Here is an 18,857-nt window from a genome sequence, read left to right as displayed (position 1 = left end):
ATAAATCTTCCAAATATACCAGAGAAAGATAAAAGCATGGAATGCAGAGGTTACTACCCTCGCGCGAGCACCTTGTGGGTGTCGTGTATACATCAGGGGCGTGTGAAAACCACTATTCACAGGCTGTCTTCCATTTAGATAATTCCTTCATCAAAGGGAAGGGCCGTAACAGAGGCCCTAGAGCAGATTTTTATAAGATTTCTGGATACTGTATTGCTCTGTAACAAAATTACCATCATATAATATGTAAATTGAAGACGTTTGCACGCTTTCAGGTAATGACAGTATGGCAGCACTTGCAATTATTTCCACTGAACAGAATCATACCTTGGAAAATATTCCAATACAGTACTGTATTACTTCACAATTATGGAGAATAAGCTACGTATTTAATTTTCACTATCGTCCATTTCTTTTAGTGATGCATATTAGCACCAACTCGCGGCGGTGCTCTTTTAGCTCGGAAAAGTTTCCGGATCGCTGATTGGTTAGAATTATCTTGTCCAACCAATCAGCGATCAGGAAACTTTTCCGAGCTAAAAGGGCACCGCTGCGAGTCGGTGCAAATATGCATCGCTAAAAGAAATGGACTATAGTGAAAATTAAATACGTAGCTTATTCTCCATAATTATGAAGTAATATGCATCGCTAAAAGAAATGGACTATAGTATGAGCTGTTTTGTAACTAAGAACAACATGATTAATTAGTCTTAAAAGGAGTATCACAAATAAAGTAGATAAATTAATTTGTTTAAAATATTTATTGGAAAATTAAAGGGCCTGGGTTCTTTCTATCCATAGAAATGTAGGCCTAATTCTGTGTGGCACAAAAATGGATGAAATATAAGTCAAAATCAAAGGCCAACTTACTGGCTGAACTTAAAATAACTCCAACTAACCAAAGCAGAAAAAGCTGCTAATGTATTCTCACAGTTTTTCAAGGTATGTCCATGACATATAATGAATTATTACAAAAATACTTAATGTATTTCACTGATCAATATAATGATGTATCACTATTTTGCAAGTCAACCCTTCTCCCAAATATAAAAAACATTCCTAATCAATCAAACAGGTGAAATGAGAGTATCTTCTCTCAAGAAGTACTCTTTTCCAAGCCTTTTTAAAAAAAATCTGTCAGACGTACTGATTTAGGTCTAATAATTTTAAATTAAAAACTTTATACATAATAGGACAAAGTTCTGATATCTCAAAAAATATTTACACAACCAAACAAAAAATAAAGATTAATATGCTGCCTTATATCCTCTTCAAACTTGTGCCCTTTTCATATTAACGTCTTTGGTACTCTAACCACTTTTTTTACTTTGACATATAGCAATTAAAATAATTAACTTATCAAAACTGACCAAATTATCATTACCAATTAATGAAATAGTTCCACATATACTATAAATACTGTTGCACTAGGAATGGGTTTTATGAAATAAATTACTTCATACCTTTTCAAAATACACACCCAGTTCTTCCAAATTTTTTCAACTTTTTCTTGACATTTCAAATATTTAAATATCTTTTCAACTTAATATCAAAAGTACATTACAGTATTCTTGTAATTTTTTTTCTGTAATTTCAGTTGTTTATATCTGCTATTTGTTCAAAGAATAGTGCTACAATTCAGAACAATGAAATGTCTAATATTGCAAGTCAAACAGACGGCTTTCAAGTCACCCTTAAAAAGCTTAAGATTCTTTCAATAAATATAACCGTGTCTGATTTGAAAGCCTGAGAGCAGCTTCCTAGCATTGATTTTCAATGCCAGAAAAGGACAGAACTTGAATGTTGGACAAATCAAAAATACACTTTTTATACACATACATAATCGCTGCATACAAAATATCAAAATAAATGTACATCCTAACACATGATTACGTAACGTATAATCTGCAGCAACGAGAGGTTATTAACGCTAGGGAGATCACACATTAGGATTCGCTACTTTCCCAATCTCTGAGTTCATCTAAAACCCTCTCTAAATGTGGGTTTCCTCCTAGTCTTACGATTTCATTCCGGGCATCACTCTCCAGTTTCCATAGAGTCTCCTTTGTATGTTCTAGAGAGCCGAATTTTTCCAATAGTGAAACGCAGTATCTTTTCACCTCGAGATCCTTAGGTCTTTGTCTAATGATATCTGAATATAGAAGTTAAGGCAAATTCGTCTCAAAATATGAACTAGAAATTACGGGTTTGGATATACTGTATGCAATGACCATAAACCAATAGTGGACCAGAAGCTGTATGAAAAAAAAGTGGAATACATTATTCCTGTTTTCAAGTGTATAGGTTCTAGACTAAAATTACGGTGAGGGAAGCAATACCGTACATGTAAAATCAATCTGGTTTCTATTGCTTGTAAAAGAACCAAGTTTTTGTTTTCATATTTTTCCATAATTATAAGCAACAGCATGATTGTTTTCAATATACCTTGATCTCTTATTTTTCAAATGGATAATAGGTCATTAATGTTTGCGAAGCTCGGCTCTTTGCTAGCGATACTCAAATAATACTTGACATACTATTGTTGCCAGGTGGTTGCTTTGAAAGGAGAAAGATACATTCTAAGAAAACTCTACCAGTGTTCTTCCTTTGCTTCACTGCCTGTAACAGGTGGTTCCTATTTCCCATCAAAGCTCTGGGTGACACCGTCTCTGTCTTTCCTCAGTGAAAACCTTATGGCATGAACACTAGCTTGAAATATTAGGCAATGGCAAAATAATTTTAGCCCAATACTGTACAGTATAGTTATCGCAGAGGTAAAGCAAAATTATTTTAGCCCAATACTGTACAGCATTAGTTATTGCAGAGGTAAAACCAATCTACGTGTGGATTCTCTTTCATGAGAACAATCAGTCAACATGAAGAATGAAAAAGATGGATTAGAAAACACAGCCAAGCTTTGCTTAGTACAGAGAGCATATCAATACTGCTTTAGGGCTGAAATCGAAGTGGCTTCTCATTGTGCTGGTGAAAGAACGGAGCTTCACCGCAACCCACCAGTAACTACCAACACCTCGTTATAAATATTAACAACCAAGTTCCAGCTATGCTGAAATCATACTTTTTTTTTTTTTGAAGGACAATGATTTGTATTTGTGTAGGAACAAGCATAAATTCTACCAACTTTTAAATATTATCTGTTCCCTATAGTCTTTTCTCAATTAGCTACTAAACTTCTTTAACATTACCTTCTCTTATTTTAACATCTATCCAACCATGGTTAAGAATAAATAAGTGTCGCTACCTAGAAATCCCAAATAGACAAATATAATACTCAACTTGGGAGCAGGGATCTCTAAAACGTCGGACACCTTCAAAAACACAAAACAACACAGAGCAAAATAAAACACGTCTGATCAACGCAGGTGCTGATGAGGAATGAGGAAAGGGGGGGGGGGGGGAGATGTAGGGGTGGAGAGGGATAGTCGTAGTAGGAGGCAGCAGACGGGTGTAGGACGGCACCTCGTTGTTCCAGGGGATGTTGATGAAGGAGAGGTCTTATTGGTGAGGGACCTATGGTCGTGGTTCAATCACGCCCCAGTTTTCTATACCGACACTCAAAGAAAGAGCGAGCTAGGTTTATTCCTGGCATTCCATGCATCTCTTTTTCTCTGCTATATTCAGCAATAACTATGCCTTAGAAATAGTGCTAGAGGAGCATTTTACTGGGCGACACAGGTTCCTCGCCCAGAAATAGATTTTTCCTTCGTCAAAATCCCTTTTTAAAAATGGTTTTCAAAATTTAAAAAAAAAATAATCGAGAAACGGAAATGTAGTAGGAATTGGAAGTACAGTAACCCCAAAAGAACATTATTTTAATCCCTTAAACTGGAATTTCTGGGAAGAGGCCTGTGACACCCGGTGAAAAGGGTCCTTCTTACACTTTTCTAATATAAATCTTCCAAATATACTAGAGAAAGATAAAAGCATGGAATGCAGAGGTTACAACCCTCGCGCGAACACCTTGTAGGTGTCGTGTATTTAACAAGAGCGTGTGAAATCCACTATTCACAGGCTGTCTTCCATTTAGATAATCCCTTCATCAATGGATCCCTTATTTTTCACATCAATCACCAACCTAAATTCATGATAGTATTCACTTATATGCATAAAAATACTTTTGAACAAATCATACTTACAAAACTTTGAAAACTAATCAGCAAAATGTATTTTCATACCCTGAGGAATATTAGTAATAAAAGGATACTTATAACTTGTTGGTCATCTGGGTGCTTTTTGATTGCGTGAATTATCGGGAAGCTGAATTTACCTTCGGTGAGATCTTCGCAGTAACTTTTGCTATCAGAGTACTGTAAGATAAAGAAAACATTAATGAATGATGCATATATTAGCAGTGAAAGTGAAATTGATAGTGTATGAATTTATGAAAATTTTACAATCCTTACTATATATACAAGCCATAATATTAATATTATTATTTGCTAAGCTACAACCCTAGTTGGAAAAGCAGGATGCGACAAGCCTAGGGGCCCCAACAGGGAAAGTAGGCGAGTGAGGAAAGGAAACAAGGAAAACTAAAATATTGTAAGAACATAAACATTAAAATAAATCTTTACTATAAAAACTATAAAAACTTAACAAAACAAGAGGAAGAGAAACAAGATAGAAAAGTGTGCGCCCAAGTGTACTTTCAAGCAAGAGAATTTTACTCCAAGACAGTGGAAGACCATGATATAGAGGCTATGGTACTACCCAAGACTAGAGAACAATGGTTTGATTATGTCCTTTATTGAAAACAGCAGATGAGAATGAGACCGGTATGTAATAGAAACTTAATTTGCACTTTTGAAAGGAATAACATAAGAAAGAGACAAAATCATATCATAGGAATGATAAAAACAATTTTAATCAATGATCCAACACTATACATTCTTTATCACACTTGCTACACCACGAGTATGGATCGAACTCCTCAAACGGCCTTTTCAGCGTATCCACAGCAAACTCGTAATTTAACAAAAGAAGTAAACATACCTAACTATATAAATCAAAAGTAGTATCAATCAAAACAAATACAGAATGGAAAACAGAGCTCAAATGTAAAGTAGTGTCTTGCTGACCTGCCCATCAGTAAAAGAATGGTCGACTACAAAGGTTGCTACATACTTAGTCAGTTTACTACTAGCTAGAGGTAGTAGATAGGTGTATAGCAGAGGGAATTAACTGAGGATTACCTTACCAAGAGAGATAAAAATCTATTATTTTTAGTTATCCTTGTCAATTTTTTTTGCGCTGAAGAAGGAATTGTGAATGAACTTCTGGAAGATTAATCAAAGTAAACACATTATGTGAAACTCACTGGAGAGAGACAATAGCATTTTCTCTTTAACGGGGATAACAGGGGAGGGTGGGCTGTGGCACCCTAGCAGTACCAGCTGAACTCGGTTGAGTCCCTTGTTAGGCTGGGAGGAACGTAGAGAGTAGAGGTCCCCTTTTTTGTTTTTGTTTCATTTGTTGATGTCGGCTACCCCCAAAATTGGGGGAAGTGCCTTGGTATATGTATGTATGTATCACTAAACAGTACTCAAGAACTTTTAAACTTTTCCAATGAGACTTACTTCTTTCATACATAGATTTGCATAATCATCTCTTATCTGGAAGTAGAGGCCTAAAATTCCTGTTATGGTCGAAAAATCATCTTGAACCTCGCTGAAGAGTTGCATCAAACGAATTGCTAGGCCAAACAAACCCCCAGTTTCTGAAATTACAAAAAATTAACTCATGAGATCACAGAAACACAGTTAAAAGTAACTAAATCTCACATTGATAATCTATTAATGTAAATTTTATGCTATACTGTATACTTAAGTGATAGAAAGCAAACTAATAAATTACTTTCTTATCAAACCCAAAATATACCCTTTCCTTACTTCGGATGGTCATTTCTCGGTATTCTTCTTCAGATGGACATGTAAAAGAATCTCTCCAGTATATTTCCATTCCTTGACCACGGTGTAGTTCTAGTAGCTGTTCGCAAAACACTGCTGTTGCCTGCAATAAGTTACTTGTGTTTTGTACAAGACCATTTAGTTCTTTTCTTTTGCTTTAAATGCAAAACAGAGTCCATTAACAAACCTAAAATGAGTCATCAATGTAATCTCATACAATAATTTAAAGGTGTCATGTTTTAAGATAAATTTTTATTTGATCTTACTTTACACAGTACCTTTATACTGCATACACGATACCAACTTACTTTTGGATGATTGAGGGCCAAAACCTTTTCAAGACCCAGAAAGTACACGTAATTAGCCGAATTAATTGTGGATGCAACACCATAAATACTGTGTGCTACTGGAATGCCTCTACGTAAAACACTGCTGTCTTCTATATCATCGATCCTAGAAAAAAAAATTGAGAAGCTCAGTTCAAAACTGTGAACAATATATCAAACAAGATAAAATAAATTTAACACTTTTACCCCCGGGGTATTTGGAAATTTCCAACCCTTAACCCCCAGGGGGTTATTTTTTTCCCAGCACATTTTGCAGTATATATTTTTTAAATTGCTCTAACAGCCTTAATTTTTGTCATAGAGGTGTCAGGTTGGTGTCATTCTCTTGGAAAATGCCTGAATTTTCTCAAAAAACTATAAAAAATATGAAAAAAAAATTTTTACAGCATTTTTTTGCAAGGACGTACCGGTACGTCCATGGGGGTAAAGGGATGGCTTTTGTGAAACGTACCAGTACGTCCTTTGGGGGTAAAAGGGTTAAGTAACTGTGAAACAGTATTTGATAGCATACTTATGGTACAGTACAGTAATACCTTGGGTTACAAGTAACACTGAATATGAGCATACAAAGCTGAATTGGGTTACAAGTATTGCGTCGGTCCTCAAGCAAAAATTTTTCCCCATATAGGAACTTTTAGTAGAACAAGTATTAATAAGACTAGTGTGCAATGCACAGAAATCAGTCACACAATGCCAATACGCCACCCAAGTAGTGTTTATGTATTTTTTCTACTCTTATTTTGTCTTGCATAAGTTCTCCCCTCCCCCCCACCCCCACTCAGGGCCACAGAATCTTTCTTTTTCACTCTCAGGGTAAAACGAGTAACACTCGCAGAAGCATCATTTTGTCTTGACTTTTTTAACTGCTGTTTGTTAAGGTGTGATCACTATTGTTCATCTTTTGTGCTTAGTTGTAAAGTTAACTGTGTCGTGACAATAGCCCCTAAGATAATTAAGAAGATTATTATAGAAGTGAAAAAATATATTATCTCTAAGTATGAACAAAAAAGGGATTTTGACGAAGGAAAAATCTATTTCTGGGGAGAGACCTGTGGCGCCCGGTGAAAAGAGTCCTTCTTATATACCTTTTCTGATAAAACCTTCCAATTATACCAGAGAAAGATAAAAGCATGGAATGCTGAGGTTACAACCCTCGCGCGAGCACCTTTTGGGTGTCGTGTATAAAGCAAAGGCGCGTGAAATCCACTATTCACAGGTTGTCTTCCATTTAGTTAATTCCTTCGTCAAAGGGATGGGCCGATACAAAGGCCCTAGCCAACCACCAGCGCCACACCACCCACGCCACGACGCGAGCGCCATCTGAGCAACATCCTTCTTTTTGGACTTTGTTAGTGTGGAATTTTTTTGTGGTGCTCTCGACTTTTTTTAACATTCGTGGATTTATTTCGTCATGTCCGAAGCTCCATCTTCACACATTCCAATGTTAAGTACCATAGTTTGTTTTGACAGCTTTTTATAGTACCGGGCAAAGGATGTAAGAGTTGAGCTTCGACAAGTCCAGAACTACCCTCAACGCCGACGAGTCTTTCTTCGGGACTGTAAACAGGCGGCCTTGGAATTTCAGGGATCGAACCCGTTTGATTGCTTTCTTCTTGAGTAACTCCGCGGTGTACTCTTCCAGGATGGGAGTGGGTCTCTGGAAGAAGGCAGAAGGTCCGTTGTACTGCCGAAGGATGCCCTGCCTCGTTCAACGACCCCGTTGGGCATGACCTCTGTCGGTCTCATGCGCACTGCTCCATCCCCTTTATCCTGGAACCGGGCCAGGCCCAATACATGGTCTGGTTCCCGGATTTGTGCTCGCTCTGTTACGAGCTGTCGTCAATTCTACTGAACGATGATGTAAGTGGGTTTTCCCTTTGTTCCTTATTTCTCGTTGGCAGACACTAATTTAGCCATGAATATGATATACACAGTATATTTTGGAGAGCAAACCCCCTCCTGCATCACTAATCACTGCAAATCTTACAGGCCGATGATGTCTCTCTTCGTTCAGCAAGGGCTACTCTTCGTCCGTGGGTGTCGGGCTTCGGCAGGAATGCCCCGTCTGGCTCACCATATCTCCTCGATGGAGACATGGCCTCCCGCCTCTTCCCAGGCTTGACTACTGCTGCAGTCTCCCCTGACCTTGCTGCCCCCTTAATTGAAGAAGATATGAAATCAAATAACATTACAAAAGGGGTGCTGACATTGATGAATCAATGGCTACATGTTCTTAACACAAACTTTTCTCCCTATCTGGATTGATGAGAAGCAGTTAGCAAGTGATAAGATTACCGAAGACATTGTGAAAAAGCAATGCTATTTGAGCTTTATCAGGTGCAACAAGAGAATGCAGAGGAGAGTCCATCAGAGGAGGAGAAGAGACAGATTAACAAAAACCTCTTGCTTCAAGTAAAATTATGGAGATGTTAAGAATGTGGGAAACCCTGCAAAACTTTGTAGAAACACATCACCCAAATAAGGCTTCGAAAGGGTGAGCCGTGACTCTACTTACCGACAATGTAATGTCTTATTTTCTTGCCATTTTAAAGGAAAGGAAAAAGCAATTGTCTCTAGTTAGGTTTCATGTCAAAACAGTGTAAGAGTGTAAAATTCTACGACCATGCGTCCAGAAAGCGTAAATTAAGTCATCCAGTTAGCGTAGCTAATGTCATTCAAGAGAAGAAATCCAGATAACTTACAAGAGGTTCTCATAGAGGGAGATTCTCCTTCCAATCAGTAATCCCCTCCTCTTCCTCTTTTGCCTCCCCCATGCCAGCCAAGATTCTCCTATTGTCACATTTCTATTTTACATTGTCAGTCATTAATTTCTAGTAATTTATGATGTTATGTATTGTAATTTCTATCACCATTACGAAACCTATAAAAATAAGTGTACAGTACTGTATAGTGTATGTGCAATTATGGACGTATGGAACGCATCGAGTGAATTTCCTTTACAGTATTCATGAGAAAAACTGTCATAGTGAGGAAGCATTATAGTTTGCGAGCATGCTCCTACAATAAAGTAATTCATAATCCTAGGTACTACTACATACATCTATACTGTAGAATTATCAAATTTGTATCTTACTGCAAAATATATTAATCCAATACTTCATAGAATTCAATTCTGCTAGATTACCGTTTTTGACTTTTAAGCTTCAAGTAGATATGTGTTGAATAAATACAGTAAAATCTTGCACTAACGCACAAGTAGGGGGAAGGGCTATCTGTTATCGCCGACTATCCATTATATTAAAAATATGTTTCCTAAACCCTAAAATCAAACAAAATCATATCAAATTGTATACAGGACTACTAAACAGTATCCAATACGTAGGGTAACATCAAATCGAGCAGCTGATATTAACGTGCTATCCTTTTATTCACCCTTGACTGACATAATTAAGAAATATAAATTAAATGAAACCAACCAAAACAAATATTATTGCAAGCATAGACTGAAACAAATCAAACTGAATACAGCCCGGGAAAACATTTGTGTGCAATCTTGGAACTGCTACTACTAATTTCCCAATGATTGAAATCAAACAAAATCATAACAGTCCATTTGGGCTTGGGGACTAAAGGGGGAACAACCACTGGGGCCACTAACACTGGAGTCACATTAGCAATGCCTTTTATCATTGGTGTCAACACAGGAGACATTGGCATAGGGGACAACAGGGCATGGTAGCCTTAGCTACCAGCTCCGTTAACCCTCTGGAGATTCTAGCTATGACAAAATCACTGTCAGGGAACAATCGGGGAATCGAAGGCCTGATTCCAATTGGACTTCAGATGCCACTGGAGAGATCAAAACCTGAGACAACCATTGGGAACTAGACGGGCCAAGGACAATAGGTGTCCAAGGAGACTTAGCCACTTCATGCGTCAATCTAATATGTTAAAGTTTCGTAGCGTAACTAGCAAAACAAATAAAGATAAAGAAAAACTGAAAATTGGTCTAGAGAGCTCAATAAATTTTCTATATAACACTTATGGTTACATGAACAGATGACGCAAAAGTACGTCATCGAATCCTCAGAGCTTGCCTGCCAGACTTCCTTAGGTCAAACTCATCGACGGCATTCTACATAGCAACAGGAGAAGATCTTCCAACCTCCATTGGGTTGCGGAAATCACTCAGTTTACTCCACCAGGACCTGAAAAAACTCTCAACACAGATCCAAGATCTCGCTCCTGCAGCATACTCTCTGGGGACTGAGCTAGGGATGTATTGTATCCACAGAAGCTAAAGTAGCAATCGCACTCAATGAGGGAAAGAAAGAAGTAAAAAATTTCCTCGGTCTCTTCTTCGGCAGTACCAAAACTGACGCTGGAGAAGGCGTAGCTCTCTTCCTCCTCAAAAGTATATGCGTGCCACTGCACAGGAGGCCAAAATTTGCACTGGCACATAGGGATGATTGTGAAAAATCATGCCCCCTATAAGAAGCAGAGAGAGAGAGAGAGAGAGTGGGCCAGTCAGTTTAGCCATAAACTGGTTGCAGAGTCCACCCTTTCCATAGCAAGTGCAAACCTCTTGCTTATTTGTATCTATTATGCACAACAACAACCTGCATTGACTTTCTGAAAAGTAAAAGAAAAAGATAAATTTCTGGATAGGTCGCAACAGTACTCGTGAAGAGCCTCCAACAGCCGAGTAAATGGGAGTACTCGCCCGCAAGTACAGTACCGCCTGTCATTAACTACCTTGTTAATGAATTCAACAGCTGTTCTACTCATGCTAGAAACATTTTCTATTTTAAAGGATAAAAGATTTTGTATACGTATAGGAACAAATGGTTTTCCTACCTTAATGTAAGTAAATATACAGTACAGTAAATAGGTATAAATATCTCTGAACTACATCACCCAGATATGACTGGTTATCTGGATTTGGTCCGTTACATCCAAAATCATTTTGATGGTACAGTATACAAGTGTTATTATATAATGGAGGCAAGACATGTCACCGTTTCTTTTCTCTTCATCTCCACCGCACGTGCAATCCTTAATGGTAGGGCAGCAATTAGGTACCTAATTTCCTGCTTAGGTGGACAGAGGCATTCTCAATTATTAGGAAGATGGCTATCTATTCTCCATCTTTCAATTGAAGATTGAACTACTTACCTTAACCTTGCTAGCTATGTGGGGCTACTGAAATCACCATGGGGATAGTATATTTGCTGAAGATTTGCCTTAAGTACTAGATTTGTTTCTATCAAATCGCTAGCACACTTAGTGGAGGAGAGTGTGCGTCATCAAATCCTCAGCCGCCTAGCCTTTAAGGGGCAAAAGCGGTTTTGGATAATTATTGCAGTACAGTAATTTAATCACCGTCACTTCACTCAAGAGCTTCAGGTTATAAGCTTGTAGGTCTAAATAAACAGGCTAGGAAACAAACTTGTTGCTAGATACATGAGAATAAAAGATAAAGAATGAACTTCTATATGTGGAAATAGATCATAAAGTACACACTGTATAAGAAAGAGAAAAGAAAACCCCACAAATAATAATAATGCAGATACAAGATCTCAAAAGAGGGAAAAGAAAGTCTTCAAGACATTACTGTATTAAGCAAATTGGAACTGAACTTGAATCTGACCTGAAAAAAAAAAAATAAATAAAGACACAAGGCAAATGTTTGTACTTAATTTGTGTGGTATATAGCACTGTATAAGCCCTTCATTCCTACTTACAATAAACTAGCATTATGAAGCATATAGATTATTTCAGAGATTGCTGAAAGTTTATCCTCCGGTATCCGCATCCAGTAGTTGAAAGCCTGGGCCAATTTTCCGCGTATCATCTTCCCAGGAACTTGTAGAACATACGTGAAGGGCTGAAGCAAAATCTGTAAATATCGATATTGTGAATTCCTCCTCTATAGTCCATTTCTTTTAGCGATGCATATTTGCACCGACTCGCAGCGGTGCCCTTTTAGCTCGGAAAAGTTTACGGATCGCTGATTGGTTGGACGAGATAATTCCAACCAATCAGCGATCACGAAACTTTTCCGAGCTAAAAGGGCACCGCTGCGAGTCGGTGCAAATATGCATCGCTAAAAGAAATGGACTATAGTTGCATGTTGTAATAAGAAAACAAACATATAAAATTAATTTCTATACTGACAAAAGGCAGGCAAAATCCCTACCAGACGATGCAGTAACGAGAACATTTGAAATTTTTATTTCTCACATAGAATATTTCATAACAATGTTTTTGAACAAGTTTTTCATCTCATAATATTTGGTACAACACAAATTTTATATGGAGTTAAAATCAGTATTGTATATCCATTTATAAACAAACCTGATGTTGCTTCTTCTCCCCTCTAGTACTAGATAATGTATCCATTTTCAAACTTGGCTCTCTTCACTCCTAGTACTGAACGTAAATAAGGAATCTTAGCAAGTTGACTGGAAGTGTCAGGTTATATATCTGAAATATTCATACAGAATAATAAAGGAAAATAAAAAAGGTAACATTTTTTAAAAACTTAATCATAAAATTTAAATGCTATCAAATTTTTTCTTAAATATCACGATTTTTAGGTATTCCATTTGCAATCTAATTTGTTTTCCTCGTTAAGTTCCGTTTTGGACCAAGAACACTACTGTATTGTATATTTGTAGTTTAAAGATACTGGACTGTATGAGTTTACTGCCACTAGTGGACTTGAAAACTCGATTACTGACAATCTGTATTTAGCGATGACGATTTATATTTAATATAAACCCGGAATATAGGCCCTGCTGCTTCCTCCGGTGCCTTAGATGACCGCGGAGGGAGCAGCAGTAGGGGATTCAGCAGTATGAAGCTTCATCTGTGGTGGAAAATGTGGGAGGTTAGGCTGTGGCACCCTAGCAATACCAGCTGAACTCGGCTGAGTCCCTGGTTAGGCTGGAGGAACATAGAGAGTAGAGGTCCCCTTTTTGTTTTTGTTTTGTTTCTTTGTTGATGTCGGCTACCCCCCAGAATTGGGGGAAGTGCCTTTGGTATATGGATATGGATAAACCCGGAAATTCTATACCAGTCATTAAAAAGACAGTAAATTTTTATATTGAATATTGTGAGGATAAGGCAGAATTCAGATAATAAAGTACATGAATGGCTGTAGGCAGCTTTATGGTCACAATTCTGATTGTAAAATTGGAAAATTTGGACAAATTCTGTGGAATGAGCTGATGTGCCCAGTCATGCACTGGATAATAAAATAATTCCGGCAGAGAACAAGTTAGAAAAAGAATTTGATGAAGCCATTTAATTTTCTAACTGTGTTCATTTTCCAAAAAATAAAATAGTGGATTTCATTAAGACTTCAGCTAACATCTTGGAACTGACACATTGAACATTTTTGGTAGGCCTGTGCTTTTGGGTGTTCAAACAAAATTATACAAACCTTAGACAAGAAAAATAAAAAAGCTACTAGAAGCATTTTCTTAAAGGCAGGTTTACACAGGGATAGTTCACTGGTGCCAGTAACTAGTGGCAAGTAAACTATCCAGGATAGTAAGCTTTGCGTGGGGATAGTGAGTGTTCGCATCGGGATAGTTTGCCGACGCCTGTAAACTATCCGCATGTAAATGGGCCTTAACAGACAAACTTGGACAATTTTCAAGAAAATAGCCAGTTAGGCTGGTCAATTAGCCTATGGAAAATACAGCAGTTCAAAGTTGGAGCAAATGCTTTTTTGTTGACCAGGTGGACATAGTCTTTTTATAGTTTATTTATGACATATTTGTTTTTGACGTTGTTAATAGTTTATTATATGACATGTCTGTTTTGACGTTGTTTCTTATTTTAGAATGATTTATTGTTAATTTGTTCTCTTCATTTATTTATTTCCTTATTTCCTTTCCTCACTGGGCTATTTTTCCCTGTTGAAGCCCCTGGGCTTATAGCATCTTGCTTTTCCAACTAGGGTTGTAGCTTGGATAGTAATAATAATAATAATAATAAGCAAACGATAGATGATATTACAGCATATTGCTATGTGTGAAAATATTACATGCTTACTTTAGCACCTAAAATTCTTACATCCGTTGGTCAAGTTCTTATTCTTTATTATGCCATCTGTGACCTTCCATTACACTTCTACCCCTGTATACATATTTCAACTTGGGAGGGACCTTAGAGGAATTAGACTTTTTAGTAGTTCCGGTAGGCCCTGCTGCTTCCTCCGGTGCCTTGGATGACCGCGGAGGTAATGTCAGTAGGGGATTCAGCGTTATGAAGCTTCATCTGTGGTGGATAATGGGGGAGGGTGGGCTGTGGCACCCTAGCAGTACCAGCCGAACTCGGTTGAGTCCCTTGTCAGGCTGGGAGGAACATAGAGAGGAGACTTCCCCTTTTTTATTTCATTTGTTTGATGTTGGCTACCCCCCAAAATTGGGGTTATTGCCTTGGTATATGTATGTATGTAGTAGCTCAAATAATTAGTCAGGTCAATACTGCTATTAATTCTAATACTGATTCATCGATATTTATGTATAAAAAATTGAATTTTGATGTCAAATTACACTCAAACTCTAAAGCAACGGCTTCCCTAGTATACAGTCTCAATTATCCAAGTATGACTTATAACGAGGTGTATGTATGATAGCGGCCACCTCTATGTATGATGATGGCCGGCTAAGAATACGGTAGTGTAAGGGGGGTTGCAGGGGCGTTAGCTCCCTTTAGGTAATTAAGTAAGGGCACAGCATGTAGGTTAGTTTAGGTAGAGAAGTTTAGGTTAGGTGGTGTTCTTGTGTAGAGGTTTTGCAGAAAAAAGGACCACGCTTTTGTAGTACAGCGGCCACGTCTTACAAATGACTGGAAAATAGGAAGAAAATTCCCATCTAAGCACGTGGGAGGAACTGGCTGCTTATATACAAAGGCTCCCTTACACTTGGGGTAATCACCGGGGGACCAACAAATCAACTGTCAGAATCCCAGGTTAGGATACAGTGTACAGTACTGGTTCCAATGTAGGAAAGTTTTCCCTGTCCATAACTAATAAAACAGTGGTAACGTGGGTAATTTTGTATATTATTCCATGGTAATGTAACCTAGGAAAAAACTACTGTTTCTTACAGAAAAAATTACGATCTCTTCAAAAATGACACTCGTTTCCGTCGCAAATGAATAGTTTCAGAAATATATATATATCTATATCCTACGATAATGGGGGACCCCCAGTGGGAACTCGGGGTTTTGGGTGGGGAAAACATACTGGGGAAACGAAATATAATTGTTTTCCTATAGTAAATAACGTGAATTATGCGAATTTGATGTTCATTTCAATCGGAAACAAACAGATCAACCAATTCGGATAACTTTAAGATGCACGGTGTCACTTCTCTTACGAACGAACGATAACATTAGCAACGTTACCAATAATACACAGTGTTACCAACGTTGACGTATGGTACACAGAGTTACCAACGGCACGTTGACATTACTAAAGATAGTAATGATAGATATTTCCATATATTAAATAATTTCTCCATATAAGTTTTACTCAATATATAAAATGTACAAAAAGGGCACAGAACCTAACAAACCTACCTAACCTAGCCTAGTAGTATGACAGGTCACAAAATAACATTTGATCTACATCGGACGTTGGCAGCACTGGTTACTGTATTTTTTCATGACACAATCTTTGTAACGGCGCCTCCAAAGTTTATCCAGATATACTGTTTTGTATTTTCCTCCAGTTATTATAATTTCAAGAAGGTAATGTATAGAGAAGCAAAGGCTTGTTTTACGTTTATATATCGATTCCCCAGTATGTTTTCCCCACCCAAAACCCCGAGTTCCCACTGGGGGTCCCCCATTATCGGAGGATATAGATGTATATTTATTTCTGAAACTATTAATTTGCGACGGGAACGAGTGTCATTTTCGAAGAGAGCGTAATTTTTTCTATAAGAAACTAGTTTTTTTCCTAGGTTACATTGCCATGTAATTCACTACAATGAAACCGTAACGTGTTTGCCTCGCATTCGCGTGGCAAGAGATCGATCCCCGACCAGGGCCATGAGTTTAAGCTGTTTACTGGGGAGGCTACTGCTGCGGTAGGGCACCACAGTGGGGGGTTGGGCTTGCCCAGCTGACGTTCTGGTGAGTATCTATTCTGATGGAACTGGAACTGAACCAGACACCTTTAACCTTTAACCTTTATATATTACTTTATCCCATGGAATGTTTTTGCTAAGTATGGACAATGATTTTAAATTACTTATAAGGCTAAACATTTCAGAATTATTGCAACATTAGGATAACGTATGTAACCGGTAATTTTGTATATTATTCCATGGTAATGTAACCTAGGAAAAAAACTACTGTTTCTTACAGAAAAAATTACGATCTCTTCAAAACTGACACTCGTTTCCGTCGCAAATGAATAGTTTCAGAAATATATATACATCTATATCCTACGATAATGGGGGACCCCCAGTGGGAACTCGGGGTTTTGGGTGGGGAAAACATACTGGGGAAACGATATATAATTGTTTTCCTATAGTAAATAACGTGAATTAAGCGAATTTGGTGTTCATTTCAATCGGAAACAAACAGATCAACCAATTCGGATAACTTTAAGATGCACGGTGTCACTTCTCTTACGAACGAACGATAACATTAGCAACGTTACCAATAATATACAGTGTTACCAACGTTGACGTATGGTACACAGAGTTACCAACGGCACGTTGACATTACTAAAGATAGTAATGATAGATATTTCCATATATTAAATAATTTCTCCATATAAGTTTTAATCAATATATAAAATGTACAAAAAGGGCACAGAACCTAACAAACCTACCTAACCTAGCCTAGTAGTATGACAGGTCACAAAATAACATTTGATCTACATCGGACGTTGGCAGCACTGGTTACTGTATTTTTTCATGACACAATCTTTGCAACGGCGCCTCCAAAGTTTATTCAGATATACTGTTTTGTATTTTCCTCCAGTTATTATAATTTCAAGAGGGTAATGTATAGAGAAGAAAAGGCTTGTTTTACGTTTATATATCGATTCCCCAGTATGTTTTCCCCACCCAAAACCCCGAGTTCCCACTGGGGGTCCCCATTATTGGAGGATATAGATGTATATTTATTTCTGAAACTATTAATTTGCGACGGGAACGAGTGTCATTTTCGAAGAGAGCGTAATTTTTTCTATAAGAAACAGTAGTTTTTTCCTAGGTTACATTACCATGGAATAATATACAATGAAACCATGTAACCTAACCTACCTGTGGGTGTAGGCTCTCAATATTCTGGGAAAAAATCATAGTCTAGGCCATTAGGCTACACCAATAGCTAGAGCCTAAAATACCAAGAGGGCCTATTTCCAATATACCGTAGTAATCACTTCCTACGTTATATTAAAATTCAGGAACATTCCAAAATGACACTTATGGACGATACCAAAAATTTGAATCATTATCCACTTAACCTTAAATTAAAGAAAACATTCTGAACAAGCGTATGCTTTTCTTTGAATTGTAAGACTCCTCGTAACTGCCTACATAAATGGAAAGTACTTACACGGGAGTATGGTATATGCTATACAAAATCAATGCTGGATAGATCAGAGACCGCTGTTGCCGCACTATTGCAGTACTCGCGTCAATGTTGCAGGTTCAGGTTTTGCTCACGGGTTTACGAGAGGCGTTCTTTACAAATGTCCTTTATCAAGATTTAATCTAATACGGTTAACTACCTACTTTAAACCATTTTATATATTTAATACCTTAAATATTTTATTGTTTTTAATTATTTACAATTTCAAATGATTAATTTTGCTTTTACTGAAGCAAATTTAAACAATTTTACTAGATTTTTTAAAGAGAACCATGTCAGTAAACAAATTTCCTTTATCAAGATTTAATCTAATACGGTTAACTACCTATTTTAAACTATTTTATATATTTAATACATTATATATTATATTGTTTTTAATTATTTACAATTTAAGATAATTGATTTTGCTTTTACTGAAGCAAATTTAAACAATTTTACTAGATTTTTTAAAGAGAACCATGTCAGTAAACAAATTTCTTTCATGAAGATTAAATCTAATACGGCTAACTACCTATTTTAAACCATTTTATATTTTTAATACCTTAAATATTTTATTGTTTTTAATTATTTACAATTCAAAATAATTGTTTTTTGGTTTACTGAAGCAAATTTAAACAATTTTACTAGATTTTTTAAAGAGAACCATGTCAGTAAGGCTGGCAATTTATTGTTGTAACGAAGTTGAATCATTGTCCCTCCCCCTTTCGTTAGCCGCAATTGAAATCGTTCAGTTTGTTATTTTAACGTTTAACATATAATTTATTTGTATATAAATTATACTTAATACCTAACGTAACTTCAAAGCTGTTAATAAATTTATTTGTAAGTTCTAATTTTATCGCATTTGCCTTTACTGTGACGGTTAGGTCGTTCTGGAAAAATCAATATTAGGCGAAAGATTCTGGAAGAAGACATGTATTGAACGAAATATGAAACCTTCGTCAGCAGTGTTGCCAGGTATGGAGATTTATTCCTAGATTTAGGGATTTTGGGT

General features: G+C 37.0%; 1 protein-coding gene across 1 annotated transcript; it reads right to left on the bottom strand.

The window, feature by feature from the left end:
• Positions 1 to 1,350: 1,350 nt before the first annotated feature.
• Positions 1,351 to 17,938, bottom strand: qm (quemao). Its single transcript, XM_068387845.1, has 8 exons — positions 17,828 to 17,938; positions 12,593 to 12,721; positions 11,980 to 12,134; positions 6,236 to 6,380; positions 5,910 to 6,030; positions 5,598 to 5,737; positions 4,226 to 4,328; positions 1,351 to 2,152 (listed from the first exon to the last, which is right to left on the bottom strand). Exons 2-8 carry the CDS (start codon positions 12,635 to 12,637, stop codon positions 1,947 to 1,949), a joined length of 915 nt encoding a protein of 304 aa, XP_068243946.1. The 5' UTR covers positions 12,638 to 12,721; positions 17,828 to 17,938; the 3' UTR covers positions 1,351 to 1,946.
• Positions 17,939 to 18,857: the final 919 nt, after the last annotated feature.

The sequence above is a fragment of the Palaemon carinicauda genome, chromosome 15 (assembly GCF_036898095.1).
Source record: "Palaemon carinicauda isolate YSFRI2023 chromosome 15, ASM3689809v2, whole genome shotgun sequence".
Classification (NCBI taxonomy): Eukaryota; Metazoa; Arthropoda; class Malacostraca; order Decapoda; family Palaemonidae; genus Palaemon; species Palaemon carinicauda.
This window is presented reverse-complemented; position numbering and strand designations above follow the sequence as displayed.

Coding starts and splice junctions, on each gene's coding strand:
- qm (XM_068387845.1), bottom strand. CDS start 12,637: ATGGATACATTATCTAGTACTAGAGGGGAGAAGAAGCAACATCAG. Junction 6,381..11,979: donor CTTCATAATGCTAGTTTATT/GTAAGTAGGAAT, acceptor TTTTTTTTCTAG/GATCGATGATATAGAAGACA. Junction 4,329..5,597: donor CAAATCTATGTATGAAAGAA/GTAAGTCTCATT, acceptor TTTATCTTACAG/TACTCTGATAGCAAAAGTTA.